The 24395-nt window shown below is 40.0% G+C and overlaps 3 protein-coding genes across 10 annotated transcripts in view; 2 read left to right on the forward strand and 1 right to left on the reverse strand.

Annotated features, from left to right (window-relative positions):
• The window catches only part of SPATA22 (spermatogenesis associated 22), a 411549-nt gene that overhangs the window by 71710 nt on the left and 315444 nt on the right, over positions 1-24395 (reverse strand). The window lies entirely within an intron of this gene.
• Positions 693-4593, forward strand: LOC100991332 (olfactory receptor 1A2). The gene has a single exon (XM_063599241.1). The coding sequence runs from the start codon at positions 3496-3498 to the stop codon at positions 4342-4344; it is 849 nt and encodes a 282-aa protein (XP_063455311.1). The 5' UTR covers positions 693-3495; the 3' UTR covers positions 4345-4593.
• LOC100990999 (olfactory receptor 1A1) lies at positions 5269-24312 on the forward strand. 2 transcript variants are annotated; one of them, XM_057300244.2, is made up of 4 exons: positions 5269-13123; positions 13682-14099; positions 17576-17708; positions 20743-24312. In XM_057300244.2, the coding sequence occupies exon 4, from the start codon at positions 20748-20750 to the stop codon at positions 21675-21677; it is 930 nt and encodes a 309-aa protein (XP_057156227.2). In that variant the 5' UTR covers positions 5269-13123; positions 13682-14099; positions 17576-17708; positions 20743-20747; the 3' UTR covers positions 21678-24312. The 2 variants fall into 2 exon arrangements, with proteins under 2 accessions (XP_057156227.2, XP_057156228.2); XM_057300245.2 differs by lacking the exons at positions 13682-14099; positions 17576-17708.

The raw sequence follows: 24395 nt of genomic DNA on the forward strand, positions 1-24395 counted from the left end.
TCCTTTCCAATTCTCATGGGGCAAAAGTTTCTTACAATGATCCTTTCAAATATAGGACAGTATTTTAAGTATTTTAAGCAGACGACTCAAGTTAAGCTTCCTGCTTCTGCAGACCGGTGACTGCATCTCCAGTACCAAAAGGGAAATAATAGCACAGACTCCATCCCTGAGAGCCAAATTCCTGGTTCAAAACCCAAAAGGACCACCACAGCATCAGTTATAGCCTAAAACCCCTGCTCTGAGTTTTCTCTTGGGCTTAGCTACATTTACAAAAAAATTATAATTTATCTAGAATGTTTATGTTTTAATAGAAACAGGACCTGTCAACATGAGTTTGCTTTGCCATGTTGCCCAGAGTTCTCCTCTGTCTGAAATCTTAACACTTCCGTATCATAGGAGCTAATAATGTCTCTGAGCCCTCCAAAATTACTGAATCCTTTGAAACCTGAGGTATATGATTCTGTGTGAAGATGAGAAAGGGCATTTCAAGACAGAAAGCCAAGTGACTTTAGGTGCAAAGATGAAAGAACACATCATGTTTGGGGATAAGATAATTAGACCTGCATACCCAGGGCTTAGCATGTACTTCACATGTATACTATATGAGACACCAGGAATTGATGATTGAATTAATTATAGATCGGATTAACTATTCAGCAAAGTGTTTTAAGAAAAAAATTAAGTTACTTAGGATATATTGGGCTACAGTAACAAATACATAAGAAAATGTTTAGGCTGGGCATAGTGGCTCATACCTGTAATCTCAGCACTTTGGGAGGCTGAGGCAGGTGGATCACAAGGTCAGGAGTTCAAGACCAGCCTGGCCAATATGGTGAAACCCTGTCTCCACTAAAAATACAAAAATTAGATGGGTGTGGTGGCAGAGGCCTGTAGTCTCAGCTACTCGGGAGGCTGAGGCAGGAGAACCACTTGAACCTGGGAGGTGGAGGTTGCAGTGAGCCAAGATGGCACCACTGCACTCCAGCCTGGTGACAGAGCAAGATTCCATCTCAAAAAAAAAAAAAAAAGTGTTTTAAAAAAATAAAAGTAATTGTTTAAACAAATAAGAATTTCTTTTTCTCTAATGGTCATAGTGGGCCCTCTTGGTCATGAGTGGCTCTGCTGCATATGGAGAGCTAGGGACATAGGCTCATTTCACCATGCAACGCCGTCGTCACATTCAGCCTCTTCACCATTTGCATTCAGTTGGGACAAGGAGAAAAAGGGTATGGAGGGGCTCAATGAGTAGAACTCAGTTGGTAAAATGAAGTTACCTTACCACACCTCATTGCAAGGGAGGCTGGGAAATGTAGTCTAATAGAGTGTCCAAGAGGAAGACAGCAACGCAGATTTAGGTGAGCAGCTTGTAGTCTCTACAACAATTAGTACGATCTCAAAATGCAAGATGGATCAAAGAAGAGGGAACTGTAGCGAAGCAGTTAAGGGACTACTACAATATTTCAGTTGAAAATGATGATGGTCTATGGTAAATTAGTAAAGGGTAATTTAGCTTAGGTAAGTAAAGAGAAAAGTTGAGTTATATAACAATTTTTTCAAATGAAGATTCAACAAGGTCAGACGCACAGGTAGAAGATAAACTGGATGAGTGTTTCTGTGAGAATCCCACATGTGGGGAACCATGAAATAAACCTGGGTTCAACTCAATAATTGAGTGCAAATTAATTGGTGCACAAAATGAATGATATTTTACAAAAATCAATTTGGAAGACATAAACAAGTTATGATTTTCCTCTTCAAAAACATCTTGCACCTGTAATCCCAGCACTTTGGGAGGCCGAGATGGGCAGATCACAAGGTCAGGAGATCGAGACCATCCTGGCTAACACGTGAAACCCTGTCTCTACTAAAAATACAATGGCGTGAACCCGGGAGGCAGAGCTTGCAGTGAGCTGAGATCTCGCCACTACACTCCAGCCTGGGCAACAGAGTGAGACTCTGTCTCAAAAAAAAAAAAAAAAAAAAAAAAAAAAAGAACATCTTGCAAACTACTTAGGTTTTAAGTGCAGACTGTGGGGTGTGGAGTTTGGTCAGACATGTTAGCAGGATGACTGAATATGGAAATATGGGAAAAAGAAATCGAGACCACAGATACAGACATGACAGTTTACTAAAGAATAGTTGAATCCACTGTGGACTTGGATTACTACAAAAAGAAATAAGCAAGACAAGGAAGAGAAGACTGCTATGGATTGAGTCTGTCCTCACCAAAACTCATGTTGAAATGTGATCCCCAGTGTGGGAGGTGTTGGGAGGTAAAGCCTAGTGGGAAGCGTTTGAGTCAAGGGGGTGGATCCCTCATGAGTGGTCTGGTGCTGTTCTCATGGTAGTAAGTGTGTTCTCATTCTCTCAAGACTGGATTAATCTTAAGGGAATGTTCCTACAAGAGTGGGTTGTGATAAAACCAGTATACTTCTCGGGTTTTCTCTCTTCCCCTGTGTCCACTTCCCTGTTGACCTTCTCTGACAGGTTATGATGCAGCAAGAAAGCCCTTGCTAGAAGCCAGGGCCACGCTCTTGAATGTCCCAGCCTACAGATCCGTGAGACAATTCAACCTCTTTTCTTATAAATTCCCCAGTCTCAAGTATTCTGTTATAGCAACACAAAATGAACCAAGACAAAGGCCAATGGAAACAGCACTGTGATTATGTATAGTTATGGGCTTTGAAAAGAGAGAAAAGCTGTCAAAAAGATAGGGAATATCTTTGAAGATCGAACACCTGTGGAGTAAGTTCACTGAGCTTGTTTTTCTAGGACCTAATGCCAGTTGTCTTTCTGTTTTAGAATCTGATGGCAGTGTAGACGCCTCTGACTTCCTGGGCTCTGGGCTCACCCCGAGACTGGTTGGAGGAACAACTTTAAATTGTTCACTGCATTCCTACTATGACACATCCTTTGCACTGGAGTATTTTTTGTTTGTTTTTTTCACAAAGACTCCAAGAGGCTATCCTTTTCTTACCATGTGTAATAAAATTATTGTGTGAGTCTGGCTTTCCTATTCAATTATAAGGTCCTTGAGAACAGATGCTATGTCTTGTGTAACAAATAAGTGGATGAATAACTGTATTTTCACATATTTATTGTTTCTCTACAAAGTAAAAAAAAATCTAAGACATGAAACATGAAATTAGGTTTTTGTTATGTGATTAAATTATAGATATTAAGGTGGTGGTGCTACATTTGGAAGGACAACCATCTTTACTTCACAGATCGCTAACTTCTTAGACATGAGTGTCCAGGAGGTCAATGAGAGTTCGTCCCATTGACCAACAGAGATTTTACCCAAAAGTGCTGGCTATATTTATGATTGTAAAAACCAGGTATAGCCATGGCTAATGAAAAGTGGTGGATAAGTTTGACAGCGGGTGAATTTGTAAAATAATTAAAAATGTTTAAGTGGTAGATAAGGAAGACTATAACACACACTAACTGCGCTAATAATTCTGGGTTCCTCTCCCCTTTCATGCTGAAGAAGCCATGAAGAAAGAAAATCAATCCTTTAACCTGGATTTTATTCTCCTGGGAGTTACTAGTCAGCAAGAACAGAATAATGTCTTCTTGGTGATTTTTTTGTGCATTTACCCCATCACACTGACTGGAAATCTGCTCATCATCTTGGCCATCCGTGCTGACATTTGCCTTCACAACCCCATGTATTTTCTCCTTGCCAACCTCTCCTTGGTTGACATCATCTTCTCATCCGTAACCATCCCTAAGGTGCTGGCCAACCATCTCTTGGGCAGCAAGTTCATCTCCTTTGGGGGATGCCTAATGCAGATGTATTTCATGATAGCCTTGGCCAAGGCAGACAGCTATACCTTGGCTGCAATGGCATATGATCGAGCTGTGGCCATCAGCTGCCCACCTCATTACCCAACAATTATGAGTCCACGGTCTTGTATCCTGCTTATTGCTGGGTCTTGGGTGATTGGAAACACCAGTGCTCTCCCCTACACTCTGCTCACAGCTAGTTTGTCCTTCTGTGGCAACCAGGAAGTAGCCAATTTCTACTGTGACATTATGCCTTTGCTGAAGTTGTCCTGTTCTGACGTCCACTTTAATGTGAAGATGATGTACCTAGGGGTCGGCGTTTTCTCTTTGCCATTACTATGCATCATTGTCTCCTATGTTCAGGTCTTTTCCACAGTCTTCCAAGTTCCATCTACCAAGAGTCTATTCAAAGCCTTCTGCACCTGTGGCTCCCACCTCACAGTTGTTTTTTTATATTATGGTACAACGATGGGCATGTATTTCCGCCCTCTGACCAGTTACAGCCCCAAAGATGCAGTGATAACTGTGATGTATGTGGCAGTGACCCAGCATTAAATCCTTTCATCTATAGTCTGAAAAACTGGGATATGAAGGCAGCCCTACAGAAACTCTTCAGCAAGAGAATCTCCTCATAGCCGCTGTGAGATTACACGCTGGATACTGTAATGACCAAGTGGGATACACTTGGAAATCCAGCTCCAATGTCATTGCCCTTCAAGAAGCTCCTTTTGTTCTTTTGAGCCAGAAATTCCTCTACCAGAAATCTTGTAACGGATGTGATATTTTATTGAAATTATCACTTTGGACAAATTCCTGCTTTTTTTGAGAGAGTGGCAGTCCGGGAATATCAGGTTCATGTCCCAGCTAGCAGAAATTTACTAGCAGAGTAAAGCTGAAAAAGTCTGAGTCTCAGCTTGCACATCTACACGTTGGAAAAATAATATCTGCCGGACTTTCTGACACAGCTTGTGTATATCAAAATGGCTCATGCTTTGAAGGCTACAAATTACTATTCTAATGTAATCTTTACTGGACTTTTATGTCTAGCCACCCCTACTATACTTCTACTCTGGTGGCAAAAGCTGTGTTAACATATCACTTACTTTTTTAGTATTTTGATCATATAAAATATTGGTGGAAAGCAGGAAAATGTATAAACATATTAGTTTCTAAAATACAATCTGATAACGAATAAACATAATCAAACTACATAGTATTCACTCGTGTATTTTATAGAGCTGTTATGTCTGTTAAGGTCAGTTAAGATCCATGCAGGAAACAGAAATCACACTTGGTATATTTATACCAAGAAGATTTGATACAGAGAATTGGCTACATAGGTGTATCCTGAAAGAGACTAAATAGTGAAAAGGCAGATGCTGATGCCACCCACAGATTACCAACTGCATGAAGAAGACACCTCAGGCAGAACTAGGAAAATAAAAGTGTAAATGTGGTGTTACCGAAACCTAGACCCTCCAAGGAGGGATGACCACACATTTGATGCTCAGGTCTCTGAACACAGGTACCAAAGAGCTGGCACTTGGCCCTTATCTGGTCAGCTAAGCCAAATCTTCACTTCTGGGGATCTGAGGCCTCAGCAGTAGTAGCGACTGTTTAAATGCTTCTGGTTGGTGCAGTTTATATTCACCTTTGCTACTGGGTATGGAAAGAAGAAGAAGCACCCCAGACATAATTGTAATCATGAGCTTCTGCCTCTCATTGTGTAGCAGCAACACAATATCTTTGGTAACTGGGGTCGGTCACTCCAGCCAGCAGAGAAATCCCTTTTTCTGAATGACCCACAGAGCCATGCTACAATTTGGTTAAATCTCAGCAACACGACATTAAGTTTGAAAAATGCAAATCCCAAAAGATTATTATTAATGCTTTTTATATGGTTATGAACAACTGAAACAACTAAAAATGTGCTTTCCTGGAATATACATAAATGCCATTAAAGTGCACTAAAAACAAAAGAAAATGATGAGCATAGGATCAGGATGAGAGAAAATTCAAGGGGAGAGACTAAGGGGATGGAAATGGGGATAGCGTATGGTTAGATTTCGGTTGCTACTAAACTCATAATTTTCAGGTTGGGTGATGGGTCATTGGGTATTCATGGTAGTATGATAGACAGACGGATGTATAGACAGGTAGACTGATTAAATAAAAGCTCTTCATGATGCAATAACGAGAGGATGAGAGTTCGTCTTGAATCAATGATTAGTAAGAGGGCAATAAGGGAGAAGCAGGTAGTGGTTAGATCAGGAGTGAAATTAGGCAGCCCCTAAAACAATCTTAGGATGAGACAGTGAAGACATAGACAAAGGGTGAGATAGAGTGGTAATATGGAAATAGAAAAAATAGGATATAGTATTTTTATGATAATAGTAAGTAAAGGTATGTCTTTAAGATTTTGAGGTTGAGCCACTAAAAGAAAAAAAAAATGCCTTTAGTGGAAATAGTGAACAAGAGTACTATGAGAAAAACTTAACAAAAACTAAAATTGAGAACAAGGTGGCAGAGTAGGAAGCTGCAGACCTTCCCCTCACCCACAAATACATCCATTTAGAAACAATTCATGGATAAATTTCCCTTGTGAGAAATCCCAAAACTAATTGAAAGGCTCCCACATCTCAGGCAAATATTAAACTAGACTTACCAAAAAGCCACCTAAGAGACTCAGAACATCCAGCCAACAAATTCCCTAACCAAGCACAGTGTCATATAATTAGGAAGAGACCCCGTAGCTCCCAGCTTCTGCCACTAAAGGGAGGAAGTTGGTTTGTGTATCCAGTGCCCCAATGTGTCTGGAAGACTCTTTAGAGGGCTGGTGTCTCTCTGACCTGACTTGGAGCTCTGATGGGACAATCTAGCTGCCAGAAAAAGAATGAGAGGGTGCTGTGGGCTGGTAGATGCCATAGATTCCATACCCCATGGTTTAACACAAAGTGTATGAAAAGCAGCCCATGAAGACTGTGAGAAGTTCCTGCTTTGTCTAATGCACAGACACCAACACGGTCCAAAAAAAAAAAAAAAAAAAAAAAGAAGAAGAACCAGGCTAAATTGTACCAAAGTGGCTGGGCGCGGCGGCTTACACCTGTAATCCTAGCACTTTGGGAGGCCGAGGCGGGAGGATCATGAGGTCAGGAGATCAAGACCATCCTGGCTAACACGGTGTAGTCCCAGCTACTCGGGAGGCTGAGGCAGGAGAATGGCGTGAACCCGGGAGGCGGAGCTGGCAGTTAACCAAGATCACACCACTGCACTGTAGCCTGGGCGACAGAGCGAGACTCCATCTCAAAAAACAACAACAACAACAACAAAAACAAAACAAAACAAAAATCCACACTGAGAGACAATGTAATCAAACTGTCAAAATTCAAAGAGGCAAGTTTGAAAGCAGAAATAAAAAAGCAACTTGTCATACACAAGGGAAGTTTCATAAGACTATCAGTGAGTTTTTAGCAAAAATGAAGAGGAGATAAAGACTTTCCCAGACAAACGAAAAATGGAAAACTTCATCACCGCTGCACCTGCATTACCAGATACAATGAAGGGAGTTCTGCAAGTTGGAACCAAATGTCAGTAAACCTCACCATAGCATAAGAAAGTCCACTGGATGCAGTGGCTTACAGCTACAATCCCAGTGCTTTGGGAGGCTGAGGTGTGAGAACTGCTTGAGGCCAGGAATTTGAGATCACCCTGGTCAACACAGCAAGACCCCCATCTCTACCAAAAATTTGTGAAAAAAGAAAGCCAGGCATGGCGTCACATACCTGTAGTCCTAGTTACTTAGGAGGCTGAGGCAGGAGGATTACTTGAGCCCTGGAGTTTGAGGCTATAGTGAGCTATGCTCATGCCACTGTACTACAGCTTGGGTGACAGAGTGAGATCCTGTCTCTAAAAAAACTTTTTAATTTACAAAACAAAAAATTTTCTAAAAGAAAGTAAGAAACTTATTGGTAAAGATAAATATGAAGACAAATATACATTACTGACATTACTGCATAACTGTAATTGTAGATAAATCACTTTTAAAACTAATATAAAAGTTAAAAGAGAAAAATATTAGAATATAAATAAAATATATTAAAAGATACACAATATGAATACATGTGAGGTATGAAAACAACAAAATGTGAGAGAGGAAAAAAAGTGCAAGGTTTCGTATGTAATCATCAGATTAAAATTGATGGTCATAACCAGAAGATACATATAAACCCCAAGAAAATCACAAAAAAAAATCCTATAGAAGTTTTACAAAAGAAAAAGAGAAAGGAATCAAAGCATAACACTAAACAAATCATCAAAACAAAAAGAAGGTGTCAGAGAGATGTTGGTCAAAGGATACAAAATTTTAGTTAAGTACAAGAAATAAGTTCAAGAGATCTATTGTACAACATGATGACTACAGTTAACGATATATTGTATTATTGAAAAATGCCAACAAAGTAGATTTGAAGTGTTCTCACCACAAAATAATAACTTTGTGATGTTATGCATATTTTCATTAGCTAGATTTAGTCATTCCAAGATGTGTGTATATATTTCAAAACATTATCTTATACACAATAAATATGTACAGTTTTATCTGTCCATTTTTAAACTTTTTTTTTTAAAAGGAAGCCAGTAAGAAAGGAAAAGACAGTCAGAAGAACTACAACTAATAGAAAAAAAAAACAAAACTAACAATAGTAAGTTCTTACTTACCAAAAGTTACTTTAAATGTAAATGCATTAAACTCCCTGGTCAAAAGACATATAGTGTCTGAAAGGATTAAGAAAAATAAAACAAGACCCAAGTGTATTCTGTCTAGAAGAAACTCACTTTAGATTTAAGGACATATAAGCTAAAGTAAAGAGATGGAAAAATATAGTCTTTTATTGGACGAAACAGACTTTACGTCGAAACTATCACAGAAAGAAGGACATTATATAATGATAAAAGGATCAATCCGCCAGGAAAATATAATAATTTTAAATATATATGCACCTAGCATTGGAGTACCCTAATATATAAAACAAACTGACAGAACTGAAGGGAGAAATAGGCAACAATATAACAGTAAGATACGGTAATATCCCACTTTGATAATGAATAGGGAAATGAGACAGAAAATCAACAGGAACAGCGGACTTGAATAACACTATAGAACAAATGAACTGTGAGACATATACAGAACTTTCCACCCAACTGCAGCAAAATACACACTCCTCTCAAGCACACATGGACGTTCACCAGGATAAATCACATGTTTGGTCACAAAAGAAGTCTTAACACCTTTAAGGAGATTAAAATCATACCAAGTATATTTGCCAACCACAATGGAAACAAAACTACAAAGTAATCACAGAAAGAAAACTGGAAAATCAAAAAATATGTGGAAATTTAACAGCACACATTTGAACCACCAATGGGTCAAATAAAAAAGAAAACTGACAATATCTTGAGACAAACAAAAATGAAAATACAACATACCTAAACTTATAGGAGGCAATGAAAGCAGTACTTAGAGGAAAATTTATAGTGATAAATACTTAGATTTTAAAAGATCTCTTTTTCTCCACAACCTTGCCAGCATCTGTTATTTTTGACTTTTTATTAATAGCCATTTTAACTGCTGTGAGATGGTATTTCTCATTGTGGTTTGGATTTGCATTTCTCTAATAATCAGTGATGTTGAGTTTTTCATATGCTCGTTGGCCACATGTATGTCTTCTGGGAAGTGTCTGTTCATGTCCTTTGCCCATTTTTTATGAGGTTGTTGGTTTTTCTTTTCTTCTTGTCTAAGTTCCTTATAGATGCTGGATATTAGACCTTTGTTGGATGCATAGTTTGCAACATTTTTCTCCCATTCTGTAGGTTGTCTTAAAGTTTACTCCGTTGATAGTTTCTTTTGCTGTGCAGAAGCTCTTTAGTTTAATTAGATCCCATTTGTCAATTTTTGCTTTTGTTGCCATTGCTTTTGGTGTCTCTGTCATGAAATTTTTGCCCATGCCTATGTCTTGAATGGTATTGCCTAGGTTGTCTTCCAGGGTTTTATAGTTTTGGGTTTTGCCTTTAAGTCTTTAATCCATCTTGAGCTAATATTTGTATATGGTATAAAAATGGAGAGAAAATTCTCAATAACCTTCTTACACCACAGGCTTCCTCCTTATCAGACCAGGAGAGGATAATGTCAGACATGCTGCAGATTAAAAAGACATTTGTGGGTCAACCTTTAATATTTACCATTAATCACAGGAATACTTTGTTTTATTGTACTTAACTTTATTGCTCTTCACATATATTGTGTTTTTGGTTTTTGGTTTCTGTTTTCTAACAAATTGAAGGTTTATGGCAACCCTGCATCAAGCAAGAGTATCAGTGTCATTTTTCCAATCGCATGTGCTCACTACGTGTCTCTGTATCACATTTTGTAATTATCACAATATTCTCTCCTTTTTTATTGCTGCTATATCTGTTATGATGATCTGTGATCAGTGATCTTTGATCTTACTATTGTAATTGTTTTGGTGTGCCACAAATCATGCCCATATAAGAAGGCAAACTTAATAAATGTGCGTGTGCTGACTAAAAAAAAAAAAAGTGTAAGAAAGGGGTTGGTGGGTGTGTAAATTGGTTCAACCATTGTGGAAGACAGTGTGACAAGTCTTCAAAAACCTAAAGTCAGAAATACCATTCAACCCAGCAATCCCCATTACTGGGTATACACCCAAAGAAACAGAAATTGTTCTATTATAAAGATACATGCATGTGTATGTTCATTGCAGCACCATTCGCAACAGCAAAGACATGAATCAACCCAAATGCCCATCGATGATAGACTGGGTAAAGAAAATGTGGCACATATACGCCATGGAATACTCTGCAGCTATAAAAAGAACAAGATCATGTCCTTTGCAGGGACATGGATGGAGCTTGGAGGCCATTATCCTTAGCAAACTAACACAAGAACAGAAAACCAAATACTGCATATTCTCGCTTATAAGTGGGAGCTAAATGATGAGAACAGATGGACACATAGAGGGAAACAACACACACACTGGGGCCTATCAGATGGTGGAGGATGGGAGGAGGGAGAGAATCAGGAAGAATAACTAATGGATACTAAGCTTAATACCTGGGTGATGAAATAATCGGTACCACAAACCCCCATGATACACGTTTACCTACATAACAAACCTGCACATCCTGCACATGTACCCCTGAACTTAAAAGTTCTTAAAAAGGCAAACCACCATGACACACATATACCTATGTAAGAAACCTGCACATTCTGCACATGTATCACATTTTTTAGAAGAAATGAAGGGGGAAAAGCATCATTTCCTTCATAATTCGATGCCATTGTACAATTTTGGCCCCTAATACATACCCAGTAAACAAAGCATGGAATCAGTAAGAACTTCTGAGAAGGGCACAAGGAGCAAAATGTGATTACTAAGAAGAAAGTATCTATCTGGAATGTCATCTTATCTGTGCCTGAGAGTCCATGTCCAGGAAACCGAAATGTGGTCTCAATATAGGGCAGGTAAAGACAGAGCAAACAGGAAGGCACAGGCAGAAACATGTTTGCAGGAAAATGCAATTCTGCCAGTGGTTCAACCTCTACCATGTGTAGAATCTGATAGATTTTGTAGAGTTGTATAATACAACAATCACATGACTAGTAGTAAAGCAGGCAGTATTATAGGTCGTCGTATAGAAGTAGCAAAGCATAGAGGAAGGAATAACAGTTAACATTTCCTAAGTGCTAACTATGTGCCAGGCTGTTTTAAGAGCTATCAGGGGCTGGGCTCAGTGACTCACGCCTGTAATCCCAGCACTTTGGGAGGCTGAGGTGGGCGGATCACGAGGTCAGGAGATGGAGACCATCCTGGCTAACACGGTGAAACCCCATCTCTAACAAAAATACAAAAAATTAGCTGGGTGTGGTGGCGGGCACCTGTAGTCCCAGCTACTCAGGAGGCTGAGGCAGGAGAATCACTTGAACCCAGGAGACAGAGGTTGCAGTGAGCCGAGATCGTGCCACTGCCCTCCAACCTGGCAACAGAGCGAGACTCCATCTCAAAAAAAAAACAAAACCAAAAAACAAAAAACAGCCTTCAGGTATTCATTCATTTGATCCTTATAGCAACTTAATGAAGATATTGTTGTTGCTATTGTTGTTATTCCATTTTATATATGAGTAAATGCATTAAATACATAAATGTCTGAGGTCAGTTACAACTAGTTAGTGGCAGAGCCAGAATTCAAACCCAGCCAGAACCCATCATCTTCTCAGGGTCCTCTATAGAAAGGCAGTAAACTCTCTGCCACCGGAGATGCTAAGCCATAGGATAATGACCATTAGTCAGGGCTACTATAAGGGTGACACATATGTGAAGTGGGCCAGATAACACTAGGCCCTTTCCACTCTAAAAAAAAAAAAAAAAAAAAGGCCTACTATCTGCATGCTAGATTAAAAACAAGTAGACAAGTATAACTTCCACCCTAAACTTCCTTGAGAATAAATTCTAGAGAAAAGATGAAATATAACTCTTCTTTGCACTCTAAACAGCAGACAGGCTTTGGTGTAGACTGCAAGAAAGACTAGGAGCTTAACTGCACCATAATCCTTGTAGCTCCCAAGGGGCACTTCTGCGTTTGTGCAAAGGAGAGGGGGTCACATTCCAACAGCGAGGTGGGAATAGCTCACCCCAGGGCTTGGACCTTGGAGACACACTCTCTGGAAAGCCTCCAGTCCATCCGTCCTCCCGGAAATGATTACTCTTGTGAGCCACTGTGTCCCCTCGGGACACAGTTGAAGGAGTATGTAAATAAGCTGCAACAATTACTCTAACTTTGGCTTGGATGAAGTCCTGGAGGAATCACCTTTCCAGAGACTTGATAACCGGGTGACTAATGCCCACTTTTCTCTATGCTGTGACCTGCCTGCTTCCTTGAGGAGGAAACTCGACTCCTTGTCCTCAAGCCCTTTCGGGGTAGCTCCTCTTGTCCCTTCTGCTCCCCTGTTGGGAAACTGGGGGCTCCTCCTTCTAAACCATCCCATTCCTTTGTCCTCCACCTCAGGAACAGAGGATTGTTCCCCATCCTGCCACTGCTTCTCCAGCATGGCTGTCCTTAAACGGGATGTTAGCAGGTGCTAGATGAGCTAACTGCAAACTTCCTTTCTGTGGAGGAGAAGCGAAGGCCACAGGGCCAGGACCCTTTTTAAAAGCATCTGAACTGACTCCACAGGTAGAGACTTAGACATTGGAAGAGACTGTATCACAGCAACATGAAAGGGTAGATAGCCAGCAACTGTGGGCTACTTGCCCAAGAGGTAAGTCGAATTATGATGTCATTTTATCAAACATAAAAAGACGGTAAATTGAACTGCCCAAAGACACACACAGAGATAGTGGCAAAATTAGAACTCAAATCTTGGCCTGGCTCCACTATCCAAGTTCTGAGGATCAGATGGACAAGAGAGAGATAGAGATAGAGAGAGAGAGAGAAGGAGGAGGAGGAGAGGACCCTCCCCTTCTGATAATGTTTCTCCTTGGGCTGTTGTCCATGAAAACAGCATCAGAAAAAGATAATTTTGATTTGCTTTCCTCAGTCTTTAGCTCTTTCTACCTCCTATAGTAATATAGTGTGTGTGTGCATGTGTGTGTGTGTGTAAGAGAGAGCGAGAGCACCTGCCAAAAGTGCATTGTCTTAGAGACCTACAAAATCACCTTGGTCATGCTAACGGGCCCATTAGAAAACATGGTATTTCATTACCAAAGCACTGATGAGCTGAACTATCATGGAAGTCTCAAAGTACTGAGAGATGCATCTTGATGGTCTACACTGCTACCCAGATAAGGGGAAACACTTGCCTCCTCTGTCCCTGCAGAATTGTTCTCAGTACCACCCCATTCACATGGCTGATATCTCAGAGGATGATGCTTTCCAGGAAAGTGGGTATTAAAGGCGCCACAATGTTCAAGACCCTGACGTCATCCCAGTGAACTCAAGGCCCGCTACGTCTCCAGCATGCATGTTGAGGCACCTCCTGGCTTCTCTTCTTGGTGGTAGAGGGTCTTTTTACCTCTTTCCCCTAGTCTGATATATGGCCCCTGGGTCCCTCTTCCAGTATAAATAAACCTCCATTTATTCTCAACCTCTTTACAAGGAACATTCTATCTCCTACCTTAAATGAAACATGAACTTGAGCCACCCAGCTCCCTCGCTGTCCTCTGGACCAAATCATCACAGAACATGTGAAATAACAACAGAAGCTCATCATCTAGATTTTACAAATGGAACATTAGGTATTTGCTCCAACTGTTTCTTTTTAACTTTTTAAATTATTTTATTTTTCCTTAAGTTACTGGGGTACAGGTGGTATTTGGTTACATGAGTAAGTTCTTTAGTGGTGATTTGTGAGATCCTGGTGCGCCCATCACCTAAGCAGTATACACTGCACCATATATGTTGTCTTTTATCCCTCGCCCCCCTCGCACTCTTCCCCCTGAGTCCCCAAAGTCCACTGTATCATTCTTATGCCTTTGCATCCTCATAGCTTAGCTCCCACATATCAGTGAGAACATACGATGTTTGGTTTTCCATTCCTGAGTTACTTCACTTAGAATAATATAACATAAATATTACAGGCCAGGTGTGGTGGCTTATGCCGGGAATTTCAATACTTTGGGAGGCTGAAGTGGGAGGATCACTTCAGGCCAGGAGTTTTAGACCAACCTGGGCAACGTAGCAAAACCCTGTCTCCACAAAAATAATTGTTAAATTATTTTTATTATTTTAAAAAATTTTTTGTGGGTACATAGTACAATTCTATTTACCATATCTTTATGGGGTAACATGAGATGTTTTGATACAGGCATGCCATGTGAAATAAACACATCATGGAGATCTACAAATCCAATTTTTAAAAAATTAGCTGGGAGTGGTGGCACACACCTGTAGTCCCACTTGAGCAGCAGATTCAGGGTGATTGCTTGAGATCAGGAGTTCAAGGCTGCAGTGAGCCATGATCATACCACTGCCCTCCAGCCTGGGCAACAGAGTGAGACCTTGTCTCTAAATAAGTCGATATTACAGATACACTTGAAATTTTCTTTGTTCCCATCCAAAATCTTATTTTCTGCCTTTCACTCCAGAGAAAAACCACTATTCTATTGTTGATAGTATATTCCTATTCAGAATTTACACTTTTACCACATACAAACGTATTATTTTATGGTTAAAATTTACATATACATTGTGACATGCCATATATCTTCCAGCAACTTGCTTTTTATCATCACATTGCTTTTCTTCCCTAATTTACCCCATGAATTTATTCATTTTAACTATTGCATAGGATTCACTACTAAGAAAATAGCACAATTTACTTATCTATGCCTCCGTGGGTAGACCATTTCTAAGTTTCCCATATGACAATGCACATGTGCCTGTCTTCTTTTTTCTTTTCCATTTTTTTTTTTTAGATGGGGTCTCACACTATTGCCCAGGCTGGTCTTGAATTCCTGGGCTCAAGCAATTCTCCCACATCAGCTTCCTGAGTGGCTGAAATTATCTTATGTGTGTCTTCTTCCACCCATGTGCTACAGTTTCTCTAGAAGCTAAGCAGAAAGCAGAATGGCTGGGTCAGAGATGTGTGAATTTTGACTTTCCTGGATATGGGCTCACTATTTTCTGAATGTAATATAATACTACTGTATTCATTTTTCCCAACACTTGGAATTGTCAGAGTTTTACACTTTACACACTCCAAGATGAAAGATGTTAAATTTAATTTTATTTTTAATTTAGTTAAAGGTCTTTGCTTATTGGGCCATGCCAGTTTCCTATGACTTGCCTATTCAAGTCTTTGGACCATTATCTTCTGCCGTATTGTTGGTCCTTTTTTGTTGTTGTTGTTGTTGTTTTTATTTTTTTGAGATGGAGTCTTGCTTTGTCACTTAGGCTGGAGTGCAGTGGCGCAATCTCAACTCACTGCAACCTCTGCTTCCTGGGTTCAAGTGATTCTCGTGCCTCAGCCTCCCAAGTAGCTGGGATCACAGGCACCCACCACCACACCTGGCTAATTTTTGTGTTTTTAGTAGAGATGGGGTTTCACCATGTTATCCAGGCCGGTCTCCAACTCCTGGCCTCAGGTGATCTGCCCGCCTCAGCCTCCCAAAGTGCTGGGATTACAGGTGTGAGCCACCGCGCCTGGCCTGTTGGTCCTTTTCTTATGAGTTTGTAGGAAATCAATTCCTATCTTGATAGCACACACAAATTTTCCCTTTATTTTCCACTAAATTTTTTGACATTTTGCTTTTCACAGTTAATCCTTTAGGAATTATTTTTCTGTATTACTTCTCATATATAGATAACCAACTGTCCAACGACTCTGGGCTAAATAGTTCATCCTCTCCTTGCCTGTTTCTAAACCACCTCATGCCACACACCACTTTCTAAGAAATGCTTAACCTGTGTCTGGCCTTCCTAGTCGATTAGACCAAATATTGATTTCTTTGTCGGTCTCTAACTCACTATTACTCCAATGTTTGAATTATCACAGTAAACCTTTTTTGTACCTAATGAGACAAAAAGTACCTCACTTTCTTTCCTCAAATTGTCTTATCTCTCCTCTTTATTCTCCTAAATGAATTTTTTTTTTTTGAGTCAGAATTTTGCTCCTTCCCCCAGGCTGGAGTGCAGTGGTACAATCTCGGCTCACTGCAACCTCTGCCCCCGCAGTTTCAAGCAATTCTCTTGCCTCAGCCTCCCAAGTAGCTGGGATTACAGGTGTGCACCACCACGCCCGGCTAATTTTTGTATTTTTAGTAGAGATGGGGTTTTTCCACGTTGGCCAGGCTGGTCTCAAATGCCTGACCTCAGGTAATCCGCCTGCCTCAGCCTCCCAAAGTGCTGGGATTACAGATGTGAGCCACCGTGCCCAGTCTCCTACGTGAATTTTTGGATCAGTTTGTCAAACTCATGTTTAAAAGAAACTTGTATCTGGTTTGGGGTTGCATTAAATTTAGAGAGTAATTGGAAGAGGATTGGCATTTTCACAACATCGAGGCTTCCATTAACAATTTACCTCACCACCTTTTAAATATTTTTGTGCTTCACTAAAGTTTATTTTTTAAATCAATTTTGGATCTCTTATTAGAATTATTTCTAGATTCCTTAAAATTTTCTATGGCCATTTTTAAAAATAAATCTTTATTAAAATTATATTTTCTTGCACTGGAAAAAGGGTCTCTGGGAAAAAATAAAAATGAATTCCATTTTCTAATTTAGTGTTTAAGTACAAGAATAGTATTGATTTTTGAAATATTTGTTTATAACAAACTTGCTGAAACATCAATTCCCTTGGGTTTTCTTTGTAGACAATATTTTCTCTGAACTCTTACCTTTTTGTTCTTTTCTTTCCAATTCTTTTATGGCAAAATTCTTTCTAGTGTTCCTTTCAGAAATAGGACAACACTTCAAGTGCTTTTTAACAGAGTCTCAAATTAGTCTCCCTGCTTCGTGTGGATCTGTGGTCACACCTGTATCAAGGGGCATAAAGACCTTATTATACCCAGCCGTTAAGAACTAGCTAATGTCTGAATGGAGACCCCAAGGGGCCACCACAGCATCCTCTATGGCTCATGTTTCTTGTTCTGAGTTTTATTCTTGTTTCTCATACTAAGGTATTCCTATTTCTTTCTTTTAGGTATGGTTATGTGTTTTGGTTTTTTTTTTCTTTACTTTGATATTTTTCTATAACTTCAATGTATTTTAACAGCAATGGGAACTGTCAACATCAACTTAGTCTGCCATGATGCCAAGAGCTCCACCTCTGAACTCACATATCCTTACCATATGAGCTAACCATGCTCTCTGCCTCTCCAGATTTACTGAACGATTTGACACTTGAGGTATTATGATTCTATTTGAAGAAGGGGGAGGGCATCTCAAGAGAGAAAATCAAACTTCTTTAGGCGCAGAGATGAGAAAGTACATCATAATTATGAAATGGCCTCCTTGTCTGGGGTAATACCCGAGGTTCCTTGCCTCACAGCCAAGGAAATCAAGGACGTGGATACACACAGAGTGAGGATAAGAGTGGAAGTTTAATAGGTGAAAGAAAGAGGATAGCTCTCTGCTGGAGAGAGGGTTCTTGGAGAAATGGGCTGCCGGATCTGCAGTGAAATGGAGGCAGGGGGTTAGACGCCTGGTGAGGAGGTAGAGTCTGATTTACATGGAGCAGGAAAGACTGGCTGGACCAGGTGTGTCATTAGCATAGGGTGTGAAAAACTGGTTAGGACTACATGGGCCATTTGCATAGGGCACGAATTTCTGGTAGCCCCCACCCTAATCTTCAATTATGCAGGTAGGTTCTCCGTCTGGCCTGCACCATGTTGCCCATTCCCTTATTGTACACATGATAACAAAAAAAGGAAGATGGAGCCTCCATGTTGGATATGTCTGGCCCCCAGGTAGCCCTTTCCTATTGGCACAGCTGCCAGCCTCCCCCTGTGCAGGCTTCCGGCTTGCTATCTATGTCTGCAGCTCAATTTCTCAGGCTGCTCTTTGTTAGAAAAAAAGTAATTTATTGGGCTGCTTTTTGTTAAAAGGGAAGCTCTGCCAAAGACTCTTTTACTTTCACTATCTGCCTAAATAATTTCTTTCTACCTCCTGTATCAATTAGAAATGATAAAGATGATTAGACCTACATCCCTCATACCTAGCACATTATTCAAACATGTACTACAAGAGATGCTGAGAAGTGAGGATTGAATTAATTACAGATCTAATATATTTTTGAGTCAATATCTCTTTAGAAAAATTAGTAAATGCCAGATATTCTGGAGAACTGTCACAAGTTGATTACAAAATGTAAAATGGCTTAAACAAAGTAAAGGTTTATTTCTCTCCTACATAATGGTTACAATAAATGTTTTTGTTTGGGGGAGGTTCTCCTGAGTGTGGAGTACTGGGGATACAGGTTCATTCCATCATGTGTCTCCATCATCCTGTGCAGCCTCCTCTCCATTTGCATCCAACTGGCACAAGGGTAAGAAGGTGTGGAGGAGCCCAGAACTGGGACACGTGTGGAATGGCTAGAACTCAGTCACATGAGCACACCTCACTGCAAGGGAGTCTGGGAAATGTAGTCTAATTGAACGTCCAAGAAGAAGAGAACAACACGGATTTGACTAAGCAGCTGATCGTTGCCGCTGTAATTTAAGTCTTAGAGTACAAGATGGATCAAAGAGGAGGAAACCTGGAGTCAAGCAGTTGAGTTAGCATTACAATACTTCAGGTAGAAAAGAATGATGGAGCTGAAGCACTGGGACATTTAGTAGAAAGGCTGAATTATGTAATAATTATTTTAAAGGAAGAATCAACAAGATTAGATGTAGAGGTGAGAGAGAAACTGAGTCATTAAGCTTGTGAGCATCCCACATATGGGGAGTACAAGAAATATACCTGGATTTGACTCAAAAAATATTAAGAGAAAACTTATTGATACATACAATAGAAAATATTTGGCTGGGCATGGTGGCTCACGCCTGTAATCCCAGTACTTTGGGAGGCCAACACGGGCAGATCACCTGAGGTCAGGAGTTTGAGACCAGCCTGGCCAATGTGATGAAACCTCCATCTCTACTAAAAATACAACAACAACAACAACAACAACAACAACAAAAACTAGCCAGGCGTAGTGGCACATGCCTGTAATCCCAGCTACTCAGGAGGCTGAGGCAGGAGAATCACTTGAACCCGGAAGGCGGAGGTTGCAGTGAGCCGAGATCACACCACTGCACTCCAGCCTGGGCAAGATGAAGTGAGACTCCATCTCAAAAAAAAAAGAAAAAAGAAAGAAAAGAAAAAGAAAATATTCCATAATAGTCTATCTGAAGGAGGTAAAAATAAACAAGATATGGTTTTCCTTCCCCTAAAATCTTGCCCTCATCTTAGGTTGGATGTGCAGTGTGTACAGTTTGGTCACGTTGGCAGTATGAGTGAAATGGAAATACGGAGGGAAAAGTTCACACCTACAGATGTAAACCTCCAGTTTACTAAGCAATGGTTGAAGCCACTAAGGAGTTGCTTGAGTCACCCAAAGAAATAATTAAGAACAGGAAGAGAAGGCTGAGAGAAAGGCATTGTGATTGTATATACTTGAGGGCTCGCCAAAGAGAGAAAAAAACAACAACAACTCTTTTTTCCTTTCTTTTAAAGGAAATGGTGAAAATTTACTTTGAAAATGAGACACCTGGGGAGAAAATTCTCCAGACTGTTTTAGTAGGATCTAAATGCACTGGTCCCTGTGATTTACAATCTTCCGACGCAGTGTAGATACATGTTACCTCCTGGGCTCTGGGATCCCTCTGAGTTTTTTCAATGGAAAAATTCCTAACTTCTGGGCTGGCCCTTCCACCAGCAGACCTTTTGCACTGGAATATTTTGTCAAAGACTTCAAAATGCTGTCCTCTCCTTATCATGGGTAATAAAATTAGTGTGTGATTTTGGCTTCTCCACTAAGTTGTAAGGTCCTTGAGAACAGAGACCACATTTTGAATAAATAGATGAATAAACTGCATTTGTCACATATTTATAACTTCTCCATGAGGTCTAACAAAGTGACTAGACCATGGGACATGACAATTATTTGTTATATGATTAATTTCTAGGCGTTTAGTGGTGGTGCTTGGAACAGGAAGGATGGGCACTTCTGATTCAGAGATTGCTCACTTTTTAGACATGACTATAAAGGGGTGAATGACAATTAGTCCTACTGACCTACAGGGATGTTTCCCCAAAATACTGGATATCTCTATAATTTAATAAACTCAGGTGTATACACAGCTGCATCACTTAAGTCAGAAGTGATGGAGAAGGATTATCACTACACACAGTAACTATGCTAATATAATGATATTCCTCTCCTCTTTCATGTTAAAGAAGCCATGAGGGAAAATAACCAGTCCTCTACACTGGAATTCATCCTCCTGGGAGTTACTGGTCAGCAGGAACAGGAAGATTTCTTCTACATCCTCTTCCTGTTCATTTACCCCATCACATTGATTGGAAACCTGCTCATCGTCCTAGCCATTTGCTCTGATGTTCGCCTTCACAACCCCATGTATTTTCTCCTTGCCAACCTCTCCTTGGTTGACATCTTCTTCTCATCGGTAACCATCCCTAAGATGCTGGCCAATCATCTCTTGGGCAGCAAATCCATCTCTTTTGGGGGATGCCTAACGCAGATGTATTTCATGATAGCCTTGGGTAACACAGACAGCTATATTTTGGCTGCAATGGCATATGATCGAGCTGTGGCCATCAGCCGCCCACTTCACTACATAACAATTATGAGTCCACGGTCTTGTATCTGGCTTATTGCTGGGTCTTGGGTGATTGGAAATGCCAATGCCCTCCCCCACACTCTGCTCACAGCTAGTCTGTCCTTCTGTGGCAACCAGGAAGTGGCCAACTTCTACTGTGACATTACCCCCTTGCTGAAGTTATCCTGTTCTGACATCCACTTTCACGTGAAGATGATGTACCTAGGGGTTGGCATTTTCTCTGTGCCATTACTATGCATCATTGTCTCCTATATTCGAGTCTTCTCCACAGTCTTCCAGGTTCCTTCCACCAAGGGCGTGCTCAAGGCCTTCTCCACCTGTGGTTCCCACCTCACGGTTGTCTCTTTGTATTATGGTACAGTCATGGGCATGTATTTCCGCCCTTTGACCAATTATAGCCTAAAAGATGCAGTGATCACTGTAATGTACACGGCAGTGACCCCAATGTTAAATCCTTTCATCTACATTCTGAGAAATCGGGACATGAAGGCTGCCCTGCGGAAACTCTTCAACCAGAGAATCTCCTCGTAACCAATGTGAGGGCCTACATTGGATACTGTAGTCACCAGTTACGGTATATTGGAAATCCAGTTCTGATGTCATCCTCCTACGAGAGGCAGTCTCTGATCTTTCTAGCCTGAAATTCCTAATCTCAGAACTCTTATAACATTTTAATAAGTTAATTATAAGTGATTATTGAAATTACCACTTTCAACTCATTGCTGCTCTTTTTGGCAGAGTGGCAGCACAGGGATATAGGGCATATGTCCTGACGAGCAGAGTCATGTTGGGAAGATCTGAGCCTCAGCTTTCACATCTACATGTTAGGAATAATAAGTGCCCTACATGGGTCACATGGTGTGTTGATTACAATAGCTCATGCTTCCAAGATTATAAATCACTATTCATGTGTCCATTTTTATTTGACTGTTAAGTATAATCACCCTTATTAGGCTTGCAAGCCTCTGAGGGCAGGAGTTGTTTTTACACATCACTGTACCTTCCCAATCTTGGTCAGATAAAGTGCATCCAATAAATACTGGTGGAAGTGGAATGAATAAGATATTAATATCTGAAATGTAATATTATAATTAGAGATAATCAAACCAGACATTATTTTCTCATCCTTTAAACCTTTCAAGAAACTCCCATTCACAATTGCTACAAAGGGAATAAAATACCTAGGAATACAGCTTACAAGGGACGTGAAGGAACTCTTCAAGGAAAACTAAAACCCACTGCTCAAGGAAATAAGAGAGGACAAAAACAAATGGAAAAACATTCCACCCTCTTTTATACAAAGAATCAATATCATGAAAATGGCCATACTGCCCAAAGTAATTTATAGATTCAATGCTATTCCCATCAAACTACCACTGACATTCTTCACAGAATTAGAAAACACTTCTTTAAATTTCGTATGGAACTAAAAAAGAGCCCGTATATCCAAGACAATCCTAAGCAAAAAGAACAAAGCTAGAGGCATCATGCTACTTGACTTCAAACTATACTGCAAGGCTACAGTAACCAAAACAGCATGGTACTGGTACCAAAACAGACATGTAGCCCAGTGGAACAGAACAGAGACCTCACAAATAACACCACACATCTACAACCATCTGATCTTTGACAAACCTGACAAAAACAAGAAATGGGGAAAGGATTCCCTATTTAATAAATGGTGTTGGGAAAACTGGCTAGCCATATGCAGAAAAATGAAACTGGACCCCTTTCTTACATCTTATACAAAAATTAACTCGAGATGGATTAAAGGCTTAAACGTAAGACCTAAAACCATAAAAACCTTAGAAGAAAACGTAGGCAATACCATTCAGGACATAGGCATGGGCAAACTTCATGTTTAAAACACCAAAAGCAATGGCAACAAAAGCCAAAATTGACAAATGGGATCTAATTAAACTAAAGAGCTTCTGCACAGTAAAAGAAACTATCATCAGAGTGAACAGGCAACTTACAGAATGGGAGAAAATTTTTGCCATCTATCCATCTGACAAAGGGCTAATATCTAGAATCTACAAAGAACTTAAATTTACAGGAAAAAAACCACCCCATGAAAAAGTGGGCGAAGGATATGAACAGACACTTCTCAAAAGAAGACATTTATGCAGCCAATAAACATATGAAAAAAAGCTCAACATCACTGGTCGTTAGAGAAATGCAAATCAAAACCACAATGAGATACCATATCATGCCAGTTGGAATGGCGATCATTAAAAAGTCAGGAAACAACAGATGCTGGAGAGGATGTGGAGAAATAGGAAGGTTTTTACACTGTTGGTGGGAGTGTAAATTAGTTCAACTATCATGGAAGACAGTGTGGTGACTCCTCAAGGATCTAGAACCACAAATACCATTTGATCCAGTGATCCCATTACTGGGTATATACCTAAAGGATTATAAATCATTCTACTATAAAGACACATGCACAAGTATATTTATTGTGGCACTGTTCACAGTAGCAAAGACTTGGAACCAACCCAAATGCCCATCAATGATAGACTGGATAAAGAAAATGTGGCACATATACACCATGGAATACTACGCAGTCATAAAAAAGGATGAGTTCATGTCCTTTGCAGGGACATGGATCAAGCTGGAAACCATCATTCTCAGCAAACTAACACAAGAAAAGAAAACCAAACACTGCACGTTCTCACTCAGAAGTGTGAGTTAAACAATGAGAACACATGGACACAAGGAAGGGCACATCACACACCAGGGCCTGTCAGTGGGTTGGGGGCAAGAGGAGGGATAGCATTAGGAGAAATACCTAATGTAGATGTCAGGCTGATGGATGCAGCAAACCACCATGGCACGTGTATACCTATGTAACAAACCTGCATGTTCTGCACATGTACCCCAGAATTAAAAGTATAATAATAAAAAAAAGAAACTGACCTGGGGAAATATTTCTGTGCTTACTTCATAGTTTAGACTATATCTAAAGATAATACAACTCCTCCTAAAATCTTACTAAGACAGTCACTAATAAATAATAATAATAATAAACAAAAACAAAAGCAAAGAAAGAATGACCACAGGATTCAGGATAAGAGAAAATTCAAAAGGAGAAATGGGGGAATAGAACTAGGGTTATCACATAGTTAGATGTAGGTTATTACTACAGTCCTAATATTCAGATTAAGTGGTGAGTCCAGGGTGTTCATGAAATTATGATTGATTGATAGTTACATAGATACATAGATAAAAGCTCTGAATGAAACAATG

This window comes from Pan paniscus, chromosome 19, assembly GCF_029289425.2.
Source record: "Pan paniscus chromosome 19, NHGRI_mPanPan1-v2.0_pri, whole genome shotgun sequence".
Taxonomy (NCBI): domain Eukaryota; kingdom Metazoa; phylum Chordata; class Mammalia; order Primates; family Hominidae; genus Pan; species Pan paniscus.